The sequence below is a fragment of the Poecilia reticulata genome, chromosome 23 (assembly GCF_904066995.2).
Source record: "Poecilia reticulata chromosome 23, P_reticulata-male-v2, whole genome shotgun sequence".
Taxonomy (NCBI): Eukaryota; Metazoa; Chordata; class Actinopteri; order Cyprinodontiformes; family Poeciliidae; genus Poecilia; species Poecilia reticulata.
The window spans coordinates 13,495,316-13,517,721 of record NC_088852.1 but is presented as its reverse complement, the minus strand read 5'-3'; the positions used below and the strand labels follow the sequence as shown (position 1 = coordinate 13,517,721).

At 40.6% G+C, this 22,406-nt stretch overlaps 1 protein-coding gene across 3 annotated transcripts in view; it reads left to right on the top strand.

Annotated features, from left to right (window-relative positions):
- Positions 1–22,406, top strand: part of tbc1d22a (TBC1 domain family, member 22a) — a 133,010-nt gene that overhangs the window by 59,128 nt on the left and 51,476 nt on the right. For all 3 annotated transcript variants that reach the window (XM_008401153.3, XM_008401152.3, XM_081604278.1), the window contains exons 10-11: positions 3,802–3,908; positions 18,491–18,566. In XM_008401153.3, coding sequence (XP_008399375.1) covers positions 3,802–3,908; positions 18,491–18,566 — 183 coding nt within the window. The remainder of the gene's footprint in view (positions 1–3,801; positions 3,909–18,490; positions 18,567–22,406) is intronic.

The following is a 22,406-nucleotide window of genomic DNA, read 5'->3' as shown; positions in this document are numbered from 1 at the left end:
ACGCTTCTTGGCTCGACTCAGAAGTCTGCTGCCTGTGCCAAACAAGTTCTTATCCTCTCTACCAAGATGAACGCTGGTGTCTGCTCTCTCAAGACGTCGCGCTCTGCCCTGGAGGGTCGGCAGTGCATTATTTGGCCGGGGGATAATTAAGGAAGCCACATCTCGCACGCAACTCAAGCTGCCGAGACTCCCGTCCTCGTGACGTGAAGCTCATTCGGGCTTGAACTGCCAAAAAATAAATAATAAAAAACTCCCTCCCGGCTCATTTGTTAAGCATTCCCTGAGAGATGGCATCCCAGACATGTATTGTCAGCTGCAAGGGCAGACCACCAGAAATAATCACCAAGAGAATGTCTTGTTGGAGTTTCTGCTGGGGGCCAGGGTCCCTTGAAATTAATTAGTTTCTTCTTTTGATGGAAGGTCAGCAGTTGGTTGTTATCAGGGTTTCCTGTGTTGTCTGGAATTGGGGTGGAATGAGATTTCACGATTTTACAGGCCTGGTTAAGCAGGACAAAGAGAACATGAAAAAATTCAAGATTTCATTCCTTTCCCCAGTATCTAAAGTGTACTGTACTTTTGTACTCTTTTCTTCCTTTACTTTTATCTTTTTTGTGCTTTCTTCGATATTGTAATCTTCCATTGTTGTCATACCTTATTTCTTTACTTGTGTTCTTTCTTTTCCTGTCTTTCTTTCCTCTTGTGGCTCTTTCTGTTTTTTATGCTTTTACTTTCTCCCTTGTTCACTCCTCAAATCCTTTCTACCATTTTTCCTTGTGACCTTTCTTTTCATGTTATTCCTCCCATTTCTTCCTTGTTTCGCACCTACATACTCTCTTTTTTCTTTCTTTTTTTACAAATTGCCTTTCTTTCCTGCGTCAGTCCACTTTCCTTCCTTTGTTCTTGTTTTCACACATTCCAGATTCAGTTTAAAGAAGTCTCTTTTCTTGATGAAAACTGTAGGAACCCTTGTGTTGCAGAGCGTCAAAGTTCACTAAATGCTACTTTATTTCCTTTTAGTTTTTTTTTTATTTGTGATAACAGCCTTCTGCTAGTGTGAAAATTACCCATGGTTTCACCATAAAGTAGTGTTCAAAGAGAGCTATCAAGCATTGAAAATGACTCAACACCCCAGCTTTGAAGCAATGATCCATTTTCATCTGGATGCTGCCGCCGGGTTCATCCAGTTCCCTCCACAGTCACAGGGGGCAGTGTTGCCCTGTGATCCAACCCCGGCTGTCCGGAGCTCAGCCGCTCTCGTTTCCGCCGCCTCTCTTCCTCTAAAGTCCTTCCTCTTGTGTGTCCTTGTTATTGTGATGAGCTGCGCCTAATTCCAGAGCAACCACCGGACACTTGGAAGCCGTTCCTTCTAATCTGCTCCCGAGTCAAGGCCCGGGTTTGGGAATCTGCCCGACAGCGAGGCCGTAGGCGCGACAAAGACTGATTTGAGACTCGGGGACTCTCAGGGTCTCCCAAAACGCCGGAGCAGTGGCTCTCTCTCACCGCCCTGTTAATCAGCAATGACACCACTCGAATTGCCAGTCAGTCTGTTCGCAATTAATCTTTTCAACTGCGGATTTAATGCCGTCAATGGAGCTCGGGGTGTTGCTGCGTACCACAGAGAGTTCCATATTAATGTAGCGTCATTGTCTTTTGGATCATTAAAGAGGGGCTTTTAAATTGAGGATTGAGCCCAGATTGGTCAGATGGAGGCTTTTTGTTTCTGTGCTGTTTGGACAGCTGCTTCGGCTCCAGGTTTAGATCTCATTGATTGTCTTTGACTTTTTTTTTTCAGGCTTAGTTTTTATTCACACCTTTTACTTTTTATTTAGATCTCATTTTGAAAGTCAGGTTGTTTTGAGATTAAACCTCTGCAAAAAAAAGAAGCAAAAAACAGCAGTGTCTTCAAAAAGCATTGTCACCTGCTGACGAATCACATCTTCTAGCTTTTACTTCCTTCAATTCCTGCGAACAACGCTGACATCTAATCACAATGCAGCCTCTGACCACATCCGTATGCTGTATTAAAGATCAGCGTGATAGGTGAGCAAAATTAGATTTTTTTTTTTCTGCATCTGGTTTTTCTGATCCTTACCACTTTGATGGAATGAAAAGGGAAATGAGTAGAAGCAGAAACTGGCCTCTGTGCACATTTTGTCTTCTTGTACCCATTTCTGCATGAATCACATCGCAGTTGTAATATTTAATGCAGTTTATGAGACAGGTCGTGGTTCATGTTTACAGTGGAGGGCAAAGGACTTATGGTGCTCAATTTTTTTAGATGTAAAATTCTTCTTGCCTGACACTACTGACGCATCGAGGACTCTGCAGCATCTGCAGAGCTCCTTACGTGGGAGAAAGTCTCAACAGCTAGTTCTGGATCCTCTGGTCGTTATGGAACAGAGGAAAAATTAAGCTAGTGTTGAAAGAAAACGATAGGAAGTCCTGTTTCAAAGTAAATATCGGTTGTTCATATCAGTTTATCAGACCAGTACAGACATGTAAAAAAAAGACTATCATCATCAGATACCGATGATGGTATCGCTATATCGTTCATCCCCAGTGGGATTACATTCTGCCACAACCAGCCCTGTGTGCCAAGACTTTTTTTATGTTTTCTTCCAAACAAAACAATCAAATACCATGTATCATTTTCTTCCACCTCATATATATTCGCTATTTTGTGTTGGTCAATCGCATAAAATCCCACCGAATTACATTAAAGCAAGTGATTGAAAGGGGAAAAAGTTCACGCACGCACGCACGCACGCACGCACGCACGCACCACGCACTCCTAAGAGGTTGGAGCTATTGGTTTGTAGCTTTGGCGCTCTGCCAGCTTTTCGACCCTCCATTCGTCTGTCTGATTGAGCATGCTCATTACAACCGTGACAGCGTACCACAAGGGTTGCCAAGGATACCAGGCAGAGCTGCCAGGTCTTCCAATTGTACTCAAGTGTCCGTTGGAAAATACATAAGCTCACCTAACTACAAAACAGCCCCCCATTTTTTTTATTATTATAATTTTTTTGCCTATACTGTACAACCACACACACAAAAATAACACATGAAGCACTTTGCTTCCCCCCATACCCTCTCCAGTTCCTCCCCTCTCTGGATCACTGTTAATCAGTCTCGTCCCATCTTCTCTCCACTGGCTGTCAGTGGCTTGTCAGAAGCCCGTCAGAGCCCCTGCAGTCCGTCACACACTGCTGCCGTTAATGACATCTGATGACACCCGTCGTCGAAGTCACCAACCAGAGATGACTCGGCTTCCTCGCCGCCTTCAAATGCTTTTCTTTTGTTCCGTCGACGGCGGCGGGGTTTGAAACCCGGCTTCGTGTCGCCGTTAGACTCACAGCTCTACCCGACTGGACCCTGAGATCCAAATGAAACATTAAAGTGCGAAGTTATAACTGTGGGATCATAAGTAGCAGATGTGGGGGAAGGGAGGAAATTATGAAAGCTGTGAATAATGAACAAAACTTGGAACATCTCCATTGTGAAATGTTAAGTACATTCCCTCACTCGAAAGGGAAACGTACACCTTATCCTGACATTTTCTAAATGTTCACATAAGCAACCGGAAAAGGTTGAACTTTTGCTTTTAACAGCTAGCTACAGCTCAGCTTTTCTCCGAAACTGTTAGCGGAATGCACTTTGCTTTGTGCCTTTTCTGTGTTTTACTGCCTTTCTATTCACTTTCCCGTTTTGCTGGCTTTTCTCTGTTAGAGCCCGTCTGTTTTGCTCCTTGCAGAGCTCCATCCTCACCTTCTGTTGCTGCTCTCATTTTCTCTTCTCCAGAGGAGGAAGTGGAAAACTTTGACGTGTCCAGTCTCCAGGAAGAGGCTCTGAGGAACATTGAGGCTGACAGCTTCTGGTGCATGAGCAAACTGCTGGACGGCATCCAGGTAAAAAGCGTGTGTGTGTGCGCGCGTGTGTGTGTGTGATTAAACGATGAAAGCAGTATATGTACATAAAAAAATCCCTTATGTTTGACTTGACTTTGAAGCTCAGAATTGAAATGTGTTCACACTTCCAAATTCAGAAATTTCTGCTCATTCTTCTCCTTTAGATTTCCAATTAATTTGTGCCTGGGCTTTGACTGGGCCATTCTAAACCATTCCATTGCAGCTCTGGTTGTATGTTTAGAGGCACTGACCTTCTTTTATGTAGTTTCTTTGTAACAATTGAATTATTTTTCATGTGTTTGCTGTAGAAAAGCATCTCCACAGCATGATTTTGCCACCACTATGCTTCTTAGTCCTGTCCTACAGTAATATGCAGTTTTCTGCCGTTACATTGCTTTTGGCAAATCACAAATACTAATTTTTCAACAATAGTTTCCTTCTTTCCACAAACCAGTTTGCATTTACTTCCTCCTCTTGTATTAATAATAACAGTGCTCCATGAGATATTCAAAGCTTGGGTTAATGATCGGCAACCTTTCCAACCCTAAGAGCCATTTTTGCCCTTGGTTCAGAAATTTGTTAAGATTCTCTAAAACTACATGAATGAAAATATCTTTCTTTTTTCAATATCAGTTAGAAGGAAATTTTTGATTTTTGAATTAACCAATTTTCTTTAGGCTTTAGGTCAGTCAAGCTTATTTGTATAACACATTTCACCAACAAGTGAGTTCACAGTGCTTTACATCATAAAAACATGATACAGTAACCAGTTATGAAACAGGCAATAAGCATTACGTTTTGTCAAATGCCATAATCAAAATAATCAAGCAAATATACATTAAATATGTTGGTCTAAGCTCCAGTTTTTAGTAATCAAAGGCAACTTTAAGCAGGAAAACTTAAACTCAGTGTTTCAGCAGTTTTGCAGTTGTCTGGAAGTTTATTTTAAATCAGTGGGATCTTAAAACCTGAATGCTGCTTCAATATCAAACTTTGACATAAAGTGAACCAATACGTTTTCTTCAATAGAATATTTGACAAAAAAAAGCACATAAGTTTGCAATCGGATGACAAAAAAAATTCCTAAAAAAAATCCTTTTACTGTTGGTGTCATTCTTGGTGGAAATGTTATACATAAACTGCGCTGAAGCAGCTAGGGCCTCCATGTTTTTAGTCACCATAATTTTTTAAAAACATTTTTGGCCACAGTGGAAAATTTAATGGGTAACAATGGATTTTATTTAGGAGGATTGGACTTAAAGTGGCCGAATAATTTTTTCTTCTACAATTCTCAGATTATTTGCGAAAACATTTAATGCTTTCATTATGTGCTGCTACTTGCAAAATGTCATAAATTTAAGTAGCACGAATATCTTGCACTGAATCATATCATAGCTCATCGGAAGAAAACAAAAGAAGCTTGCAAACAGTTTGGTATCTGGCGTAGTGACCATCTGAGATGCAGTTTTAGCAAATCCTTAAACCAACATGTTTTTCTTCACTGATTTTTGTGTCCATGTGAAAGTCGCTTGTTTGCAGCAACATAACGCAGTCTAGACTGGTAGAAACCCACACGGACCTCTATGTGTACACGCTGCACACGCCGTGTGTGTTTCGGAAACGCGCTTGGCTCGGATTCACCGAAAGTGGTCCGGAGCGTCTCAAAAGCCTTTGATTGCAAACTTGATTTGGTTTCGTGTTTTCTTCCTGAAGCTTTTTGGCCACCAGCTCCTCTCCATGGACTCCGGCTCTCAGCGGTCACGGTCCAGCCATCTGTCAATTCCAAACGGGGCCCGCCTGAGCCGATGGTGGAGTCGGCTGCACCGCTGCTACTTAGCACCCTCCGTTCTGGCTTTGGCTTTCTCTCCCTCTCCTTAATATCGTTTCAGATTTGTGAATTTTACTAACGGTGTTGGGAAGTGCCGACGTTTTAGCAGAGCTTCCATAAATCAGAGGTTAAGAACTCTGCCTTTCTTGATCGTTTCTCTTTGTTTGTGTCGCCGTAATGGATGCATTGTATTTGTGCGACTGAAAAATTTTTGCCCCTGCGCTAAAGGTAATTAATAGTCCAGACCTTGTGTTCTGCATAAAATGTGAGCATCCTTAAATAACCGTTAACCAGTTGCTAGGCTATTCATTCAGGAAATTAATAGACACTGTGCCTTGTTGCCCCCTGAGAGAGCAAGACGCAGCAAAAGGAGAGCTGGAGTGGAAGGAAGAGAGGAGGAGGATACAGTGTGTGCTTCCGCATGCGTGTGGCGGCAGCGCGTCCCCGCGCTTGTGTCTGTGTGTGACCTTGGCTCCGGACTAATTATGTGCAATGCACCAGGGAGGCCCCGTGTTTCCCCCCTAATGCTTTCTAAACAATCTGACCGAGGGTTGGTGCCTGAGCTCTGTAATTAGTTGGTGATCCTTGCTCCGACCTCGACTGCAGCCCCTCCCACATCCACTGTATGCTGTTGCAGTAAACTGAGGGGGCGAGGGCGGCCGGGTCGGTGCCTTGATAGAAAGCAGAGGGGATACATGGTCGGAAAATGTTTTTTACAAATTGAAAATCTGAAATGTGTGGTGTGCATTTGTATTCGAACCCCTTTTTTGTGTGACGTCCATAAATTAAATGAGTAAATTGTTGTGTGCTGGATAATCTTCAGACGTTTGTTGCAGAATATTTGTGAACAAACGATAATGCAGGGACCAAGAAACACAGCAGTGTTGGGTCAGACCTTTAATTTTTCTTTTACTTTTTTTCACTATTCAATAATTAGCTTATTAGTTTAGCATAACTGCTGCCTCAAACCTTCTGGTTTTAGTTACCTAAATGAGCACAGTGAATAACATTTCAATTTTATCCTCACTCATATTTCATAATAATGATTGAAAAACAGGTTAGATTTGTTTTTGATAAAACATTACAATTAAAAAATGTATGATTTAATTTTTGTGGTTTTGTTTTTGCTTTTTTTTTTTTTTTTTAGGCTCATCAGAGTAAAACAAGGCTTCATTCAAGCACACGCCACACTTTTCAGATATGTTAAAATGTTTGAAAACCACAAATCCATCTGCTTCCAATGCGCTGCTGTTTGTCACCTCAAATCCCACAAAGCACAGTTCAATTTATGGTTGCCCAGTAACAAAACGTTGCGGGGGGGGGGGGGACAACTTAAAAATAGTGTGTGCTTTTCAAGGCAGGTAAATGTTCTCATTACTAAAAACGAATTTACTTGCATGACAAAGCTGGTTAAAACGTCTCCACACCAGCCGCAGTGTGCGAGTAGCTCGACTTGCTAGCCTTTAGTTTTTTCCTCCTTTCTTCATTACAGTAAATTATCCATTAGCGCTGGCTTTAGTGCCTCGCTGCTAAGCTTCTCTTTTACCTAAAAGGGAGCATTTTGGCTGTCAATTCACTTAAGCAGCCTCTTTAATGAGCTGCCGCTTTAATTGGCAGCATCGACCCCCTCTGCCTCCCCTCGCCCTCCAACACACACACACACACACACACACACACACACACACACACACACACACACACACACACACACCATTTCCTCTCAAGAGCATGCTGGACTGAAAGATTCAAGCAGTTCTGTTTTCTGTGTTGACAAATTAGACTAACTGGACGCTTTGTAAAGAGATAAACATGCCGGCTTTCATAGAGATGCAAAACGGTTCTCCATGAGAGGTTATTGATGAGTTTATCTTGGATCTTCCACACACACGCCACCTAGTGGACAGTGGGAGAGGGTTTCATGTGTAAGATGAACGTTTTTCTGATACTGCGGGACTTTTCTCCTTTAAACGGACAAGCGAAGGGAGCGCATCAGCACAAAAATGGCGCACAGACCATTTGCAACATTACAGTAAAGAATTGCTCTACAGTCTCAGCCCTTTGACTACAAACATTCAAACGGAGCGTTGTTTATTGATGTCATCCGGTCATGTGACCCGTTAAAGTGCTTTTAAGGAAGGCGGGAGCAGTCATAAGCCGCCCTTCAGATGCTGCAGTGAAAAGTGAAGATGAGTTTGCTTTGATTAATGCGTTTGCCTGTTTTAGATTAATCTTTAAGATGACCCTCACACTGGCCCGGGCTTTTCTTCAGCCAATTAGCCTGGTAGCGTGGACGGCGCCTCCGGCTAACTTCGCTAATTTAACTTGTCAAAGTGGTTCTGCGTAAATTGTTTAATCAAATTTCAAAGAAGCTGTCATAAGTGTGTGTTGTTGATTAAAATCTGTTTTTGTTAATCAGAGATTTAAATTTTTTATGTATTTGCAAAAAGGAAAAAAAAACAAAAAACAAAAAAGAACGTGCTCCTCATATCACATTTTTTGACTAGTCCACTTAATGCGTTCTTTTCACACGCAGCCAATGAGCTTTTTTCCCTCTCTCGGACCGGAAAACGAAGTCAAAAACTTGTGAGAAGTCCATTTTTCCTCCTGCTTTAACCCCAAGGGGATCTCTGTTTTTAAAAGCCAGCAAAACCTGTCTTTTATGCTAATTCTGCAGATGTGCCCTTTACGACGGGGGCTCTTGAATGTATTTTCTGCAGTCCTGGACCCTAACTTTGAGAAATGTAATCTCGCCCTGGGATCTAAAGTTATTATATTTCAACAGTAATCCTGACAAATGGAAGTGGAACCTTAAAAATTTCTTTTTTTTTTCTTGTCACAGCCCCAGTGGTTTGGGGATACTACTTCTCACTATGCTGCTATTGCTCTGAAAATACAAGGAAGCTTTACCTAACAGGCCGTAATTTGGGAATGGTATACATTTTATGTTCCCTCTCTCAAGTCCATAAAGTAGAATAACATAAAAGTTTATTAGAGAGAAGAGAGAAATTAGCAATTGCTTTATGCAGGCACTTGTTCTTTTTGTGTGTGTTTTTTTTTTAACCGATAACCTTGAGAATGACATCCACAGCAACTACTCGTGCTACAGGGAAATTGAGCCTCTTTATCATCCTGTTACCTCTTACAGCTTTTTCAAATTCAAGCCCTGCCACAGATTCTAAATTGAATTTATGTACACACTTTAACTGGAACTTTATGAACACATGGAAATTAGGGATGCACCAATGAATCCACCCCGATTCTCCTTCATTTTCGGTAATTAGCAAATCCTGTCTCAAATGGGTTAAAATTACGTCCAGTTGGAAGAAACATGTTGAAGAGAACTTTTAATCGTAGTTTTCCCGGGTTCTGAATAATTTTGGCTGTTTGAGTTGATCTGCAACCAAAGACTACATCATGAATTAAATACAGCTGCAAACATCCTGATTCTGTGGTGAACATCGACATTAAAACCTGTAGAAGTTGTGGAAAGTAATACCATCCATTGCTCTCTGGTGAAGCCGGTTACCATGGAGACTTTAGATGCAGACAAGTAGACATATATATAGCTGAACAAGATATCATTCTTAAGCAAGTCCCTCACCTGATCTCTCTTCTTCTCCTCATTATAAAAATAGATGTTACTTCATCAATATCCTCCAGATGAAAGAAACACGATTTAAAGTCGTCCTAAAAATTCCTTCATATGAAATGAAACATTTGATTGGCACCATTGGGTCTGTTCTACCTAAATTAAATTGCATTTTTTTTCTTTTTAAGATTTGCCTCAAGAAAAACCATAGAGTTTAAGGAAAAAAATTGATGATCAAGTTTTTCCTTCCTTTCCAGAAATATTCTAAAGTCCATGCATGATAGGACCCTGATCTCCCATCTCTCACTTACTTGCTTCAGTTAACTTTGATTGACAGTCTGTAGTCATGCTAAATGCATTCAATGCATGCAAAATACAAAAATCTGACATTATGCTTAGCACAACATTTATCACTTTCGTTTCGGACCGCAAGCCACTCGGAGTATGCTCACTCATTGTCAAGGCGACCATCTGTTCCTGGGGTGGCGGTTAGAGACGGGGCTTCCCTGGAGTGAAACAGGGGTCTGAGGGACAACATCTAGCAGACGGTAGCCGGACCAAACCAGACGCCACGTCTTGTTCTTGTTTTCCCAAGGGTCCCACAGCATCACTTTGGTCTGTCACTCATCCACCCCTCCCAAACACTAACCTACACAGACAGACAAACCAGCCGATCAGCCGTCTGATGTGTGCGTTTGCCTCTGTTTGTGTACGTTTGTCTTCTTTACCTTTGTAGGTTGAATGACGAGCAAATATTTAATTGGACCCCTTAGATTTCCTTCTGATAAAAATTTGGCTCACAGTTTTACCTTCTTCACCCCCTTCATCTTTCACAATCCGCAACATGTTTGCTCACCTGCTAAACTAGAGGTCATCCGAGATGGAAGTGGCAACAGCTGCTTGAAGGATGTGATGAGAATCAAGTGAGGCTAAAAAAAAACAAACAAAAAAAAAAAACCCGCTAGGTTCCCTCTTATGTTTAAAAAGTCTTGCTCAGGCTTCTCCTGCTTTAATAATGCAAAGGACGTAGGCGACAGGTCATGCATTTTGATTCGGTTAAGGTACCAAGTTACTGTCTATTCTCAGCAGTGAAGCAGTGACCTGATTTCTTTTTTAAATATCCAATATATTAGAAGCACAGTTTGCATAATTAGAGAGTCCTAGTTTGTCCTGCTAGGCTGAGCAAATTTTCTTGGTCATGCACTTTATATTGGGCTGCCTTAGCTAGTACTACTTTCTGATAATTGAAAAGCATAGCTGTAATAGTTGGATAACAGAAGATGTCCATCTGTGTACTGAAAGTGTTCTTTGAAAACCGAGGAATCTCTAGCACTTTTAATTTTGTTTCATTAACAGTTGAAAGTTGTACCATTGTCACCTTTAAAACTGGTCATGGTTTTATTTTTGCCTAGCAGTATTGAGCAGGATCAAGTCAAGAAACGCACAAATATAACAATCTCCAAGGTGGTATGGCTAGCTTAAATTACTAAGCTAACGCTAACCCTATGTGGTTGCTGGTGATACGTTAGCATTGTAACCTTTACGTTGTAATGGTTTTATATCTTTATCAAGGACAATTAAGCACCTTCAAGCCAAGTAATACAGATGTATTTCAATCTCCAAGGTTGCATGGCTAGCTTAAATTGCTAAGCTAATGCTTAACCCTGTCTGCTTGCTGTTGGCACTTCAGTTTTGTGTAAGCTGAGCATCCAAAGTAACACTCAAAGCAGTATTCTTTTTTTACTGCTTTGACTTCAGACCAATGAGTAATCTTGTTGGTCTGCCAATGAAGATGTCAATAATAAAAATAAAAAAAACTTAAACTAGCTACAGGAAAGTCCATTTCAGTTTGTTCTAGCCTCTTCAGATAATTACATACACCTCTAAAAATGGTTATAACTTACTATTTTATTTGTTCTAACACCAGATACACCTTAATGTGCATTAATATACACAGTGGAAACCGTCTTAGCGCTACTGCAGGCACTAATATCTACAGTCTTAGCACAGCCAATCAATGTTAAGGAAAAACTATGGCGCTCTTGGATTGGCTGCTCTGCAAACGCAAGCCAATAGCATATGAAGTAGTTCAGTACCTAGGTATTCTTAGCTTCCCAAGCTGAGTTTTCTTTTGAATATTTTAAATATTCCCTACAAATCCCACAACAGGTTTTCCATAAATAATGTGGCATTATGTTGCACAGAAACATCTGCAAATAATAAACTACTGTGATGTATTTTTTCTGGCTGATATTACCATTAAAATTAGCCATTGATTGATGTATTTTGGAGTACACAACCTTACTTGTGTAAAATTGACATTTCTATTGTTTTTAAAGAAAAAGTGTTTTGTGTTTTTGGCATTGTTACCGTTTGTTTTAGCTGACCAAAGCAGCTAAAACTGCTTCCATCAGTTGCTGGGGTAATTCAAGCTATTTTTAAATTTTTGCATAATTTCCCGCAGTTTGGATATTGACAAATTTAGGTGAGTTTTAAAGTAGCCATTTCTGGACTTTACTTTGGAGTGACTGAGGAAAGAATCTGTTTCATGTCTATTATAATACCAGAGAAGAAATAAAGATTTTACTAAGGTCAAAATGTTTAGCATGCGCTACATCTCTGCATGTGTAATTAACTTCATCTTTGTCTATGCATTCAAACCTGCTCATGTTATCACTCTGCTGCCTTGTTCTGCTCTCCAGCACCTACAGTAGTAGTGAATGACAGATGATTGCCCTGTCCTTCAGTTGGCCGTGTCCATTATTGTCTGGTCTTTATCTTGACCTGTCATCTCTTTCTTTTTCCGTTCTTCCCTTGACTTATCACATTTTTTCCTCTCTCAAACACGTATACTTCCCTCCTCCGGCTCTGTTGTGTTGGTTCTGTCCAACTTGCTGATAGACATCCGGTGCCACAAAAGGAGGCAATCTCAGTCCAATGTGGAGCCATTGTTGTCCCTAATAGAATAGACTTGGAGGTGAAGAGCAGCTATTGATTCAGCTGACTGGGAGAGAAGAGAGGATGAGAAAAGGGAACGAACAAAGGAGGAGAGAACGGGAAGCTGTTGACACCTTGTTCTGAAAGAGACACAGGCGTTCTTGTTTATGTGACGCGTGTCCACAAAGCAGTTTCACTTACGCTTTTTGTGAATTGACGGACAGATGGCGGGAGAAGAGGGGGAAAATGTATGAATAATAAACGAGCTGGTGTCGATTTCCTTGTGTTGCCTCAGCTGATCAAAGATCGGACTTGTTGGAGTTGACAAGGAGAGGAAGTGAGAACAAGAAGATGGGGAGTAAAAGTGGAGGCAAATGAAAAAACATGACAAAAAAGGAGAAAGCAAGAAAGAGTAACAGACAGGTAGGCATGGAGTAAAATCTGGAGGAAATCTGAGGAAAAAGGAAATTGCAAAGTAATGGTGAATGGTAAAAATATGACAAGGAAAAAGGTATTTTATTCTCATTGCAGCAAGATATCAGTGGGCAGTAGTCGGCTACATAGGCAAGAGAAAATGCATCAATCAAATTTTGGTGTGAGGATTCTTTAAGTTGAACTTGAAAACAGAGAGGGCTACAAGGAAAAAGGAAATATGGCAGGGATAAACAGATCAGTGTGTTCATTGGACTCTGTTGAGACGCAAAGAAGAATTGACATTATGACCGCTTGCTAATAGCGTGCTAGTCTTACATTTAATGCCAAAACTGCTCTGACCCGTTGAGTCATAGTCTCCACTAGACGTCTGAAGGTTTGCAATGGTATCTGGCCCCAAGTTGCTAGCAGCAGATCCTCTCAGCCCTGCATGTTTGCTCAGTAGTGACTCTTCTGATCTGACGTCTTTGTCTGTTATATCCCACAGATGCTCTGTTGGATTGAGGTCTGGTCAATTTGGAGCATCTCAAACATTTTGGGTGATCCTTTAAAAGTATTCTTGAACCGTTTTTGCTTTGTGGCAAAATAAGGTCGCAACTGTTAGGTAAGACAGTCCCCATGAGAGGTTCTACGCTTAAGTAGGTGGTACTTTTCAAAGTTAACTTTTACATGGGTGGCAGAACCCGTGGTTTTACAACAAATTGTTGCCAAAAGTACTTCCTCCTATGGATTGTCAGCACAGTGTCCGGTTCCACAGTTCAGGACCGTCAACCTTCTTCTTTTGCTTTGCAGTCCATTTCTGGTGCTGAAGCAACAACTTTCTGTCAGAACCCACATAATCTCCTTCAGCAATTTGAGCTTTAGTAGCTTGTCTGTTGGGTCAGACCAGTCAAGCCTAGCCTTTGCTTCCCACGTGTACCAACGGAGCTTGACCCTGTTGACAATGCACCACTATTCCTTCCTGAAGATTTTTATGTTGAGTTGTGACAACCCCGACAGCCCAAGCTGAACTTGAGATTTTCATCAGTCTCTTTTCTAAATAGGAAGGAAGACACAAATCCATCTGTAGGGAAGTAGGGGAGAGTGGTGCTGTGGGGCGAGAATGGGCTGAACCACATCGTCTCTCTCACCGTGGGGAGGGAGGCACAGATGGGCCTGACACAAGGGCCATCAGGATGCCTGGTGCAAGTAGAGAAACATTTGTTTTACCCTCTCAGCTTGAAAGAATCGAATTTAATGTCACTATTTAAGGTTTTTGTCTGGGTAAATGAGGAGTCGAATTTAAAACCACTTAAAGTTTGTGCCAGCAGCAGGCTGTTTCTACTTGGTAAAAATTGTGAATGACGATCAGTCAGTTTAAAGATGGCAAAGCTGGAGAAATAAGGAGGAAAACGAATAGGCTTCAGATTTCTGCTAGGTTAAAGTTTAATCATTTCAACTTCAGGCCTTAAAAGATGTGAAATATATTCAGATTTCTCAAACCAATTTTTGAGAAAGGAGCTTGATTTGGCACAGATTTAAGAGGAACGGTTTTGGTTTCTACTTAAAGATGTAAAATATATACGAATAGCCACTGGAGGGATTTTGCTGTCATCCGAGACATTGAAGGTTGTACATTCCCATGCTCTTCCAGGTCTTGAAGTTGTAGGAAAACAATCCCTCTAGACCAGTGGTTCGTAACCTTTTTTGAGGTACCAAACCCCCCAGTTTCATAAGCGCATTCACCGAACCCTTCTCATTCCTACACCCCCTACCCCCGCCGACACACAGAATACTTTGCGATGTTCTGATTTAGTAAAGTAATTATTTGCTGTGTTACCACCCCCACGCCACTAGAGGCAGTAGCAACCCCGAAAATATGCAACTAAGGAGCAGATTTAGACTATAGAATTTGGTAAAAACTGAGTTTTGCTGAAGTAATTAAAGACACAAGTTCAAATCCATGCTGAATGCAACTCCTTCAATCAGTGCTCCTCCGCAGCACTGATTAGCTAAGCAATGTAACGTGATCCTCTGCAGCAAGTGATGGCAAAGCGGGGCGCGTCAAAGCAGAGGCTCCGCCGAACCCCTGAGACCGACTCACCGAACCCCTGGGGTTCGATCGAACCCAGGTTAAGAACCACTGCTCTAGACTGAAGATGAGTTGATAAGGTGAAGTCCTAAAGCTGTTGGCCTGAAGCTGAAGCATACTGCACGTATTGTCCACAAAAGGTTGGCATTTCATGGTCATTCATACACGTTTTTGTGTATGAATGACACTTGCCTTGACACATTGCCTCATCCTTACACTTGTAAAAAAAGTTGTCTCCAAATTTCTTCCTCACGATGTCGCATACTAAATAGCTCGATGTGAATATTGTTTCCTGCCAAGCTGTTTAATGTGTGGCGCTGCGTATGCGGTCGTAAACATTGACCTTTGTGCTTAAGAGTCTGATTTACGTCTGCATCAAGTGCAGTGAAGTACGCCCTAATATGTTGGACCTTTAAGGAAGTAAAATTTCTTGTAGTAATGTGAACACTGAGAAAATAACAAAATTAAGAATGCTCTCTCTTGTGAAAGTCCAGATGTTTAATATCTACTGGTGCCCTTTGTGTCCCGTAGATACAAAATGTTTCAGTTTGACTTGAATAAAGTTACCTTTAAGCACACTCATCTGTTTTTTCTTCTTCACTTTCCCATAAATCTCACTGCAATATGACATCTTTCTAACACAAGTAACACAACTTGATGATAAATTCACACAAGCCTATTTCAAGAATCTGAACTGTCCCTTGAAGGCAACAATAGCAGTGGAACGTTTTGGGAACATAAGAATAGATTAGTGCCAAATGTCTCCAAATTAACAAAAGAGTTTAGTTTTGACGATTTAGGAGCTTAGGCACTTTTTAAAAGCCAAGTACTCGTTAGGCGTCCCTTATTCACTTGTTTAGAGACGGCTCAATGTCAAAGCCCTATTCTGCCTCCGTGCTATCCCGTATTATTGCACTGATGCACGAAGGAGGCGTATCAGGCCCGGTTTAAGAGGCGGTGGGAGAAAAAGCCTGCAGGAAGAGAAAGGTGGTAAGAGGCAGAGAAAGGCAGTTGATTAAAGGCAGCAGCTTCAATAATGCAAATGTAATTACTTGTACTGGCCCTCTCACTTGCTTAGCTCCTAACTGCATTACTGTGGAGTGTTAGGAAAAAAAGAAAGGCGAGGAGGCTCAGGGGCAGAATATGGAGGCTGGCGAACAAACGTAAATGAACAAGAAACAAAGTGAAGTTAAAAGGTATTTCAGATAGTGGAAAGCGAGGAATAGTGAAAGTTAATCACTTTCAGGTGGGATTATGGAAAGACGATGAGGGGGGGGACGGCGAATCAAGAAATCAAGCTAATAGGTACATACGGAGTGAGACAATTGTTTAGTGAAAATTTTGAGGAAAAAGATAAATTAAAGTAGCTCCAGGTTAATTGTAAATGTGAGAGCTGAAGTTGCTGTTGTCATGGCTACTCGCCTTTCTAAGGTTCAAGACGAGCAAGACATGAATACCTGCGCTCCTGAGGAATACTTTCAGCCCACATCACACACGTAAGAAGAGACCTCAGAAACAAACCAGATGGCAGATGTTAAGAAAAGAAATGCTTTCATTTATTTAACTGACTTTCTCTGAATGTGGTAACGACATTAAAAAAACAAACAACAAAAAACAACCTGCGATTTAGTTACTTTTTTTTATACTCCTTTCCTGTCACCCTCAAAACACTTGCATGTAAGTCAACAGATACATGAGAACACTGTAGTTGTCCTAACACTTAAGGGGTTAAAAGATTAAATTCTGTGGCTAAAATAATATTTTGAAGCAAAAAGGAACCAATAATAGTAGCTTTTTCATCAATTGCTGTTTGTGGATGTTTGTGCGTCAGATTTATGGTTGTACCAGAAACATATGACTATAAATATTCCAACTTTGGGCATAATTTTCTCTGTTTCCGTGTCTTATTCCACCTATGCTAGTTATGTTGTATTGTACATATTTTTGTGAATGTAAAAGAACAACTAAAATAAAAATTATTGATCGCACAAAAAAAAATTCTAACTCTGGACTGTCGTATGTACAAAAAAAGAAAAAAAAAATCAACACACTTAATACTTCAAATATATTGGTCTTGATGCATAGATTATAGCAAAAAAAGGTCCCTCAATTTAGTATTTAGTCTGCATTTTTGTACTTTTTATATTATTATTATCATGAAACGTGTTATAGGGCTGACATTAGCTGCTTAATTAGTTGGGCTGCCTGCTGCTGTAGCCTGTTTTTACTCCAGTTGCTCCAGTTTCCAATTGCAACAACTTTGCTCTAAATCAGGAACTGTTGACATTAAATTTACATTCTTTTAAATGTGAACTTAACAACTCCATCTTGCCGGATGGAGTTGTTTAGATTGATTGCAACCTATTTAAATATTTTCTCCTTAAACAAAGCAACATTTTGTTAATGCCATCATCACTGAAATCACCCTCGTTACTTCCTGATTCTGATACCTGCTTTATTAGGCAAGCGGACGTTGTCTAACGAGGTTCTTATCTGTATAACCACAACACAACCTGATATGTAGTATCTGTTAGCATCTTGTAGGGCTGAAAAACAGCTAGAGATGCAGTTTTTTTTTGTTTTTTTTTTGTTTTTGGTAAATGATTCCTGCTGAAATGGTCTTCCTCCTCCTACTCCTCGTCTCCCCTCTCCACCTCTCTCTCCGTTCTCCATCTGTGGGGTCGTTTGCCTCATCAGCTGTTCTCCAGCCACGCCGAAATGACCCCTCAAGGAAACGTAATCCTCGCCGCGTCCGTGTGTCCGGGCGCACACTCACACACTTAAATGCCTACGCGCTGATCCCGCACGGATTGTATTCTGCAAGCTCAACCGTCTGACTCTGCGGACTCCTGTGATTATGATCTGGCTTATTATCCCCATATATATATTTTTTTCTTCTTAAAAGAAAGAGAAGTCTCAAAATAGAGTTTAGACATTTAAGAGTGTGTATCTTTTTTCTCCCTTTTTTTGTGACAAGCAGCAAAATCTAAACTACCATCATAAATCGTGCAAGTTCTCTTTGGACATAAGTAGGTCCTCGGGGCCGACTGCTGGATGGGACCTAAGTGGATCAGGAATGAGCCTTCCCGCTGCTCAAAACAAAAACACAATTTCTCCTGCTTTCTTATAGCTTTATAATCATCGAAGGCCAGATTGATTGTTTTTGTTGTTGTTTTGTTTTGTTGTTTTGTTTTCTTTCCTGTTGCCGTGCCAGTTTCGTTCATAGCTGGCCTTTTTTTTCTTTATTTGCCGTTTCAGAAGACGCCTCGGACGAAATTGCCTCCTTAAAACACGCCTGATATCTGTAATAGCCTCTGAACTCTGGCGAGGACGTATTGTTAAAGTGAAAATTGTGAAATTTTGCACTTGTTTTTGTTGTGCGCCGCCTCGGGCCAAGTGGCTGCAGAACATCACTCTGAAAACGAATCATATTCGCTTTTTTCCTAACAGCAGGTTTTTGTTTTTTTTTACAGCGGGGTTGGACAAAATTTCAAACATGTGATTTCATAATATCAGAAAAGCTGTCATTTGTTTATTTTATTTGTTTTCCACCTACTTTTCGATTATCATTTTTTTTTTTATTGAAGATGGAGGCCGTTCAGGAGAGTTTGCATTAGGCTTAAACACTAAGAACATAAAACAAGTCTGATATCTGAAGTTATATCTCTGCTCCAGACGGCGCCCGGGTCCACATTGACTCTGTCTGATTTCTGTCTTCTCTTCAGGACAACTATACATTTGCTCAGCCAGGCATTCAGAGGAAAGTCAAGGCCCTTGAGGAGCTGGTCAGCAGGATTGATGGTGAGTCATCTGCTTTGCTTCCTTTCATCCATCCATCCATCCCTCCCTCCCTCTCTCTGCCCGTCCATAAAGTTCTTTTTGCTAACAATGCTTTCATTTTGACTTGATTTCCACTCGCTGCTTTATGCCTCTCTTTTGCCTCGGTGCTTTATCACCCGCCTCTTTCCTGTGTTTTACAGAGAAGATATAAATGCCCTCAAACTCATGGCTCAAGATCAGCTAAATCTTGCTGCGTATTCCTTAAATTTAACTTTATCTCTAATGCTGAAGTCATTCAGAGACGATCACAAACTGCTTTTGGGTATCCGAGCAAACTCTGTTCCATTGGGGAGTAAAATTGCAACATTTGTTACATTTTCAAACTACATTGTGTCAAGATGAACCCAAACTTTGAGAAACCTGTTCACTCCCTTGCCTGTGCTGGCGCTGCACCAAGAACAACAGGAGGGACGCAACATGAAGATTTCTGAAGAGGACACTGAGCGCAACTTCCCATCTTTACGAAATGTGAACAAAAATGGATTGGTGTCAGAGTTTTAGTGGCTGTGGGGTTTCTTTATTGTCTTTAGGGGAAAAGACCACAAGCAATTTCTTGGTTGTATTTACCCAGAATGCCCTGTGGTGTAGTCCGCTTCCTGCTTTTGGAACGGTCTCCAATCCCCTTGCCATCCATTAGAAACCTACATATTTGATATGTTGTTCCTTTGGTGGTGCATATCATTGTATCTGGGCCCAAAATACACCTTAGCCTGTTTTAAGTTTCAAAGAACCATGACACATTCTCCCACAGTTCTCCCTCCCTCTCCTGACTGATACCTATGTGCGGGATCATTTCGATCTTTTCTAACCCGTCTCCTAAATACGGCTCAAATAAGCAACTGTCAAGAACAAACACAGGAAAATTATACCTCAGTAGCAGAGGTTTATTTCAGCTTGAGCAGAGTCACTATAATTATTGCTTGTTGTGAAGCCAAGCAGACAGAATGCTGAAACTGAGTTAATGCACAGCTATTCAGTTATGTTGACTTCTTTTTTTCACATATGAGTGTAAGAATATTTCCAAAAAATGGATCTTACTCGTTTCATCAAAAAAATATTGTGGTTTACTAAGGCTGTGTGTGTGTTTTAAATCTATTGTGCATGTAAACGAGAGTTCTTGTTTTTTTTTTGTTTTTTTTTGCTTGAACTTTGTATAACTTTAAGCTATTTTTAATTACATGCCTCTAATATGGTGTCCGGCTGCTTAGCATTCTTCTCAGCTGTGTGGAAAAGCGTGCATGCTTGTGAATACAGTGCAGGGGGAAACACGAGGGCGGCTGGGGGCTCGGGAAGATAATATATGCAAACTGAGTGGACTCATCCCCAGTTTAATGACGTTTCCCCACACATGGTTAAAATTATGTGTTAATTACCAAAGCTGCCCTTTTCCTCTCCATCTTATCATTTTTTACTCCCAGAGGGGAAAGAAAAGCTTCCCTTTCTAACTTAGTCAACCTAACACTCATGAGGCATGCATAGGCGTACAGGATGCATTGTGCGAAACACGCTCTTATCACAGCGAGCTTCTGCCGAGCGCTCACGTTCTTGGCAAACTTGCGGCGGCGTCCCGCTCTGCCGTCGCTCGCTCCGTCAGCCAGAGGGCGAGCACGACTCACCCGCTGCGTTTAAATGGTGCGTGAATGTTGGTAAAGGTTGGTACAGTTTCTTTTTCAAGACTCGCCCCCCTTCCTGCAGGAGCAGGATGACCAGATCAGTCAGAGTCGACGTCAAGAACAGAGCAGGTTTTCCTCTAGTCAGTTAGGGAGCTTGTGAGCTTTACTGCTTTTTTTATTGTTGCATATTTCTTCTCTGACAATTTTTTCCAGTTGAATATAACATAACATATTTTTTAACTCCCCAGTTGTTCCCTTGATGAGCAAACATGAACACAATGAGTAATTCTGTTGATTTAAATGCCAGAATGTATTTAACTTCTAGTAAATATCAGTCAGTTAGAAGCAGTTGAATATTTTCTTTGTAGTATTATAACAACATCATAATTTGTCTACTTATTCATCATAGGCAGAATTACAGTGCTCTGATTTCATTTTTCACTATATACGCTTTAGGAAATTTTAACATGCAAGACTTTCACTCCTCCAAAGGCAATGTAGGAAACGCAGCAGACTGATTAATCAGTTCTTTAAGACTTTATGGAAAATCTAGTAATTTTTATTATTATAATTTTATTTGGCACCGGTAAACATTTTGAGGTCAGCGTGATGTCGGCACACCCACAGCCGCCATCTTGTTTGACAAGCTTGTTCAGGTCGACTCTACAACAGAATATTAGGACCAAGCTTAGTTATTCTTTTCGTAAATACGAGAATAAAATCGTACCATGATATTCGTCAGATGAAGTTGCAATTTTACGTGAACTCTGACATAAAACATAAAAAGAAATTAAATGAGGAATATTGATTATATTGTGAGGCTGTATTTCATATAAGTTTTACAGATGAAGAACTGATCGTGCAAATCACCATTTTGTAGAAACATACTGAACTGTTCTCATCAGATTAATAGCACTGTTTAAGCTTTTTTCTAACTTGAACAACTTTTTTCTTGTAATTTTAAGATTAAAATTAGATCGTATTCTGCTCAGATCATGACAACATTCTCATAACTGAGCAAAACTTGTCTTTGCTTGGCCGTACAACTCGCAGAAGGAATGATTGAAATAAATGCCACTTTTCGAGAATATTTTTAACTTTCTTTTTAGAATACAAAACCAGAATCTGTTACAGATCAATTAAAATCAAAGCTGGAATTAAGAAGTCTGATTTTATTTTTAAACCTTTGACCTTAATGTGACCAAACAGCAAGTTCTCCACATGCTATTAACACAAAACCAGTCCCATTGTTTAGTTGATGGTCGTCCTTCCATCTTTGCAGAGATCAACATAAAAAAAATGACAACACATTTACTGTATCTCCCCCATAAGTGCCCTGTCATCATAGCTGCGGCAGAGACATTTTATACCCCGCGAGCTTGACATTACCAGCTCTAATGAGATCACAGATACCTCTTATCTTGTGTTACAGGATTGTTTTTCGCCCCTCTGTCGACATAGCATCTGTTCTGGGAACAATAGCCTCTCATCTGCTCCAAAATTACCTATCAGCACTTATCAGATGCGGGGTTATCCAGGCTGTTGTTGGGTTTTTTTTCGATAAAATGTGGGGTTCTGTCTTCTAACAGTGGGAGGATGATTTGCCGGAGCCGTACGTTTCTTACGCCTAATACAAATCCCAAATTAACTATATTTTCTTTATTTTGGTTTTTTCGTGTTTTCTCGTCAGTTCTGACAATTGAATTCTCCCATACTGAAGAGTTTTTTTTCTCAGTCTTGCTGACCCATGAGTAACAAATTGATTTATCTTTGAGATGTGTTAATTTACCGCTCTGGCTGGTGATATTTAATAGATAAAACTGTAGGACGTTTATAGGTCAATTACAGAGGAGATAAAGCTGACAGAAATGAGCAACTTCAGGTGTTTTCCGTTTTTATTACCTTAATGTTACTAGATTTTGAACAACGTCGTCCTTCATGGATGTCAAAAATGTGCCAATAAATAGGCCAATAAATAGCTAGCGAGCAAGATAGTTAACTGGAATGAAAGTCTCACATTCTTATACCCTTAAGAAAAAATATCAGGATTTTTTTTCATACAAACATTAAAAAGTCTCCAACATACTCTAAATGCTTTTATTGAAAACAATTATTCCTACTGTTTTAGCAGTTTTCAGTCAACGTTGTAATGTTTGTAAAAGTAATGTTTGGCGTTCCCTCAGCTCTG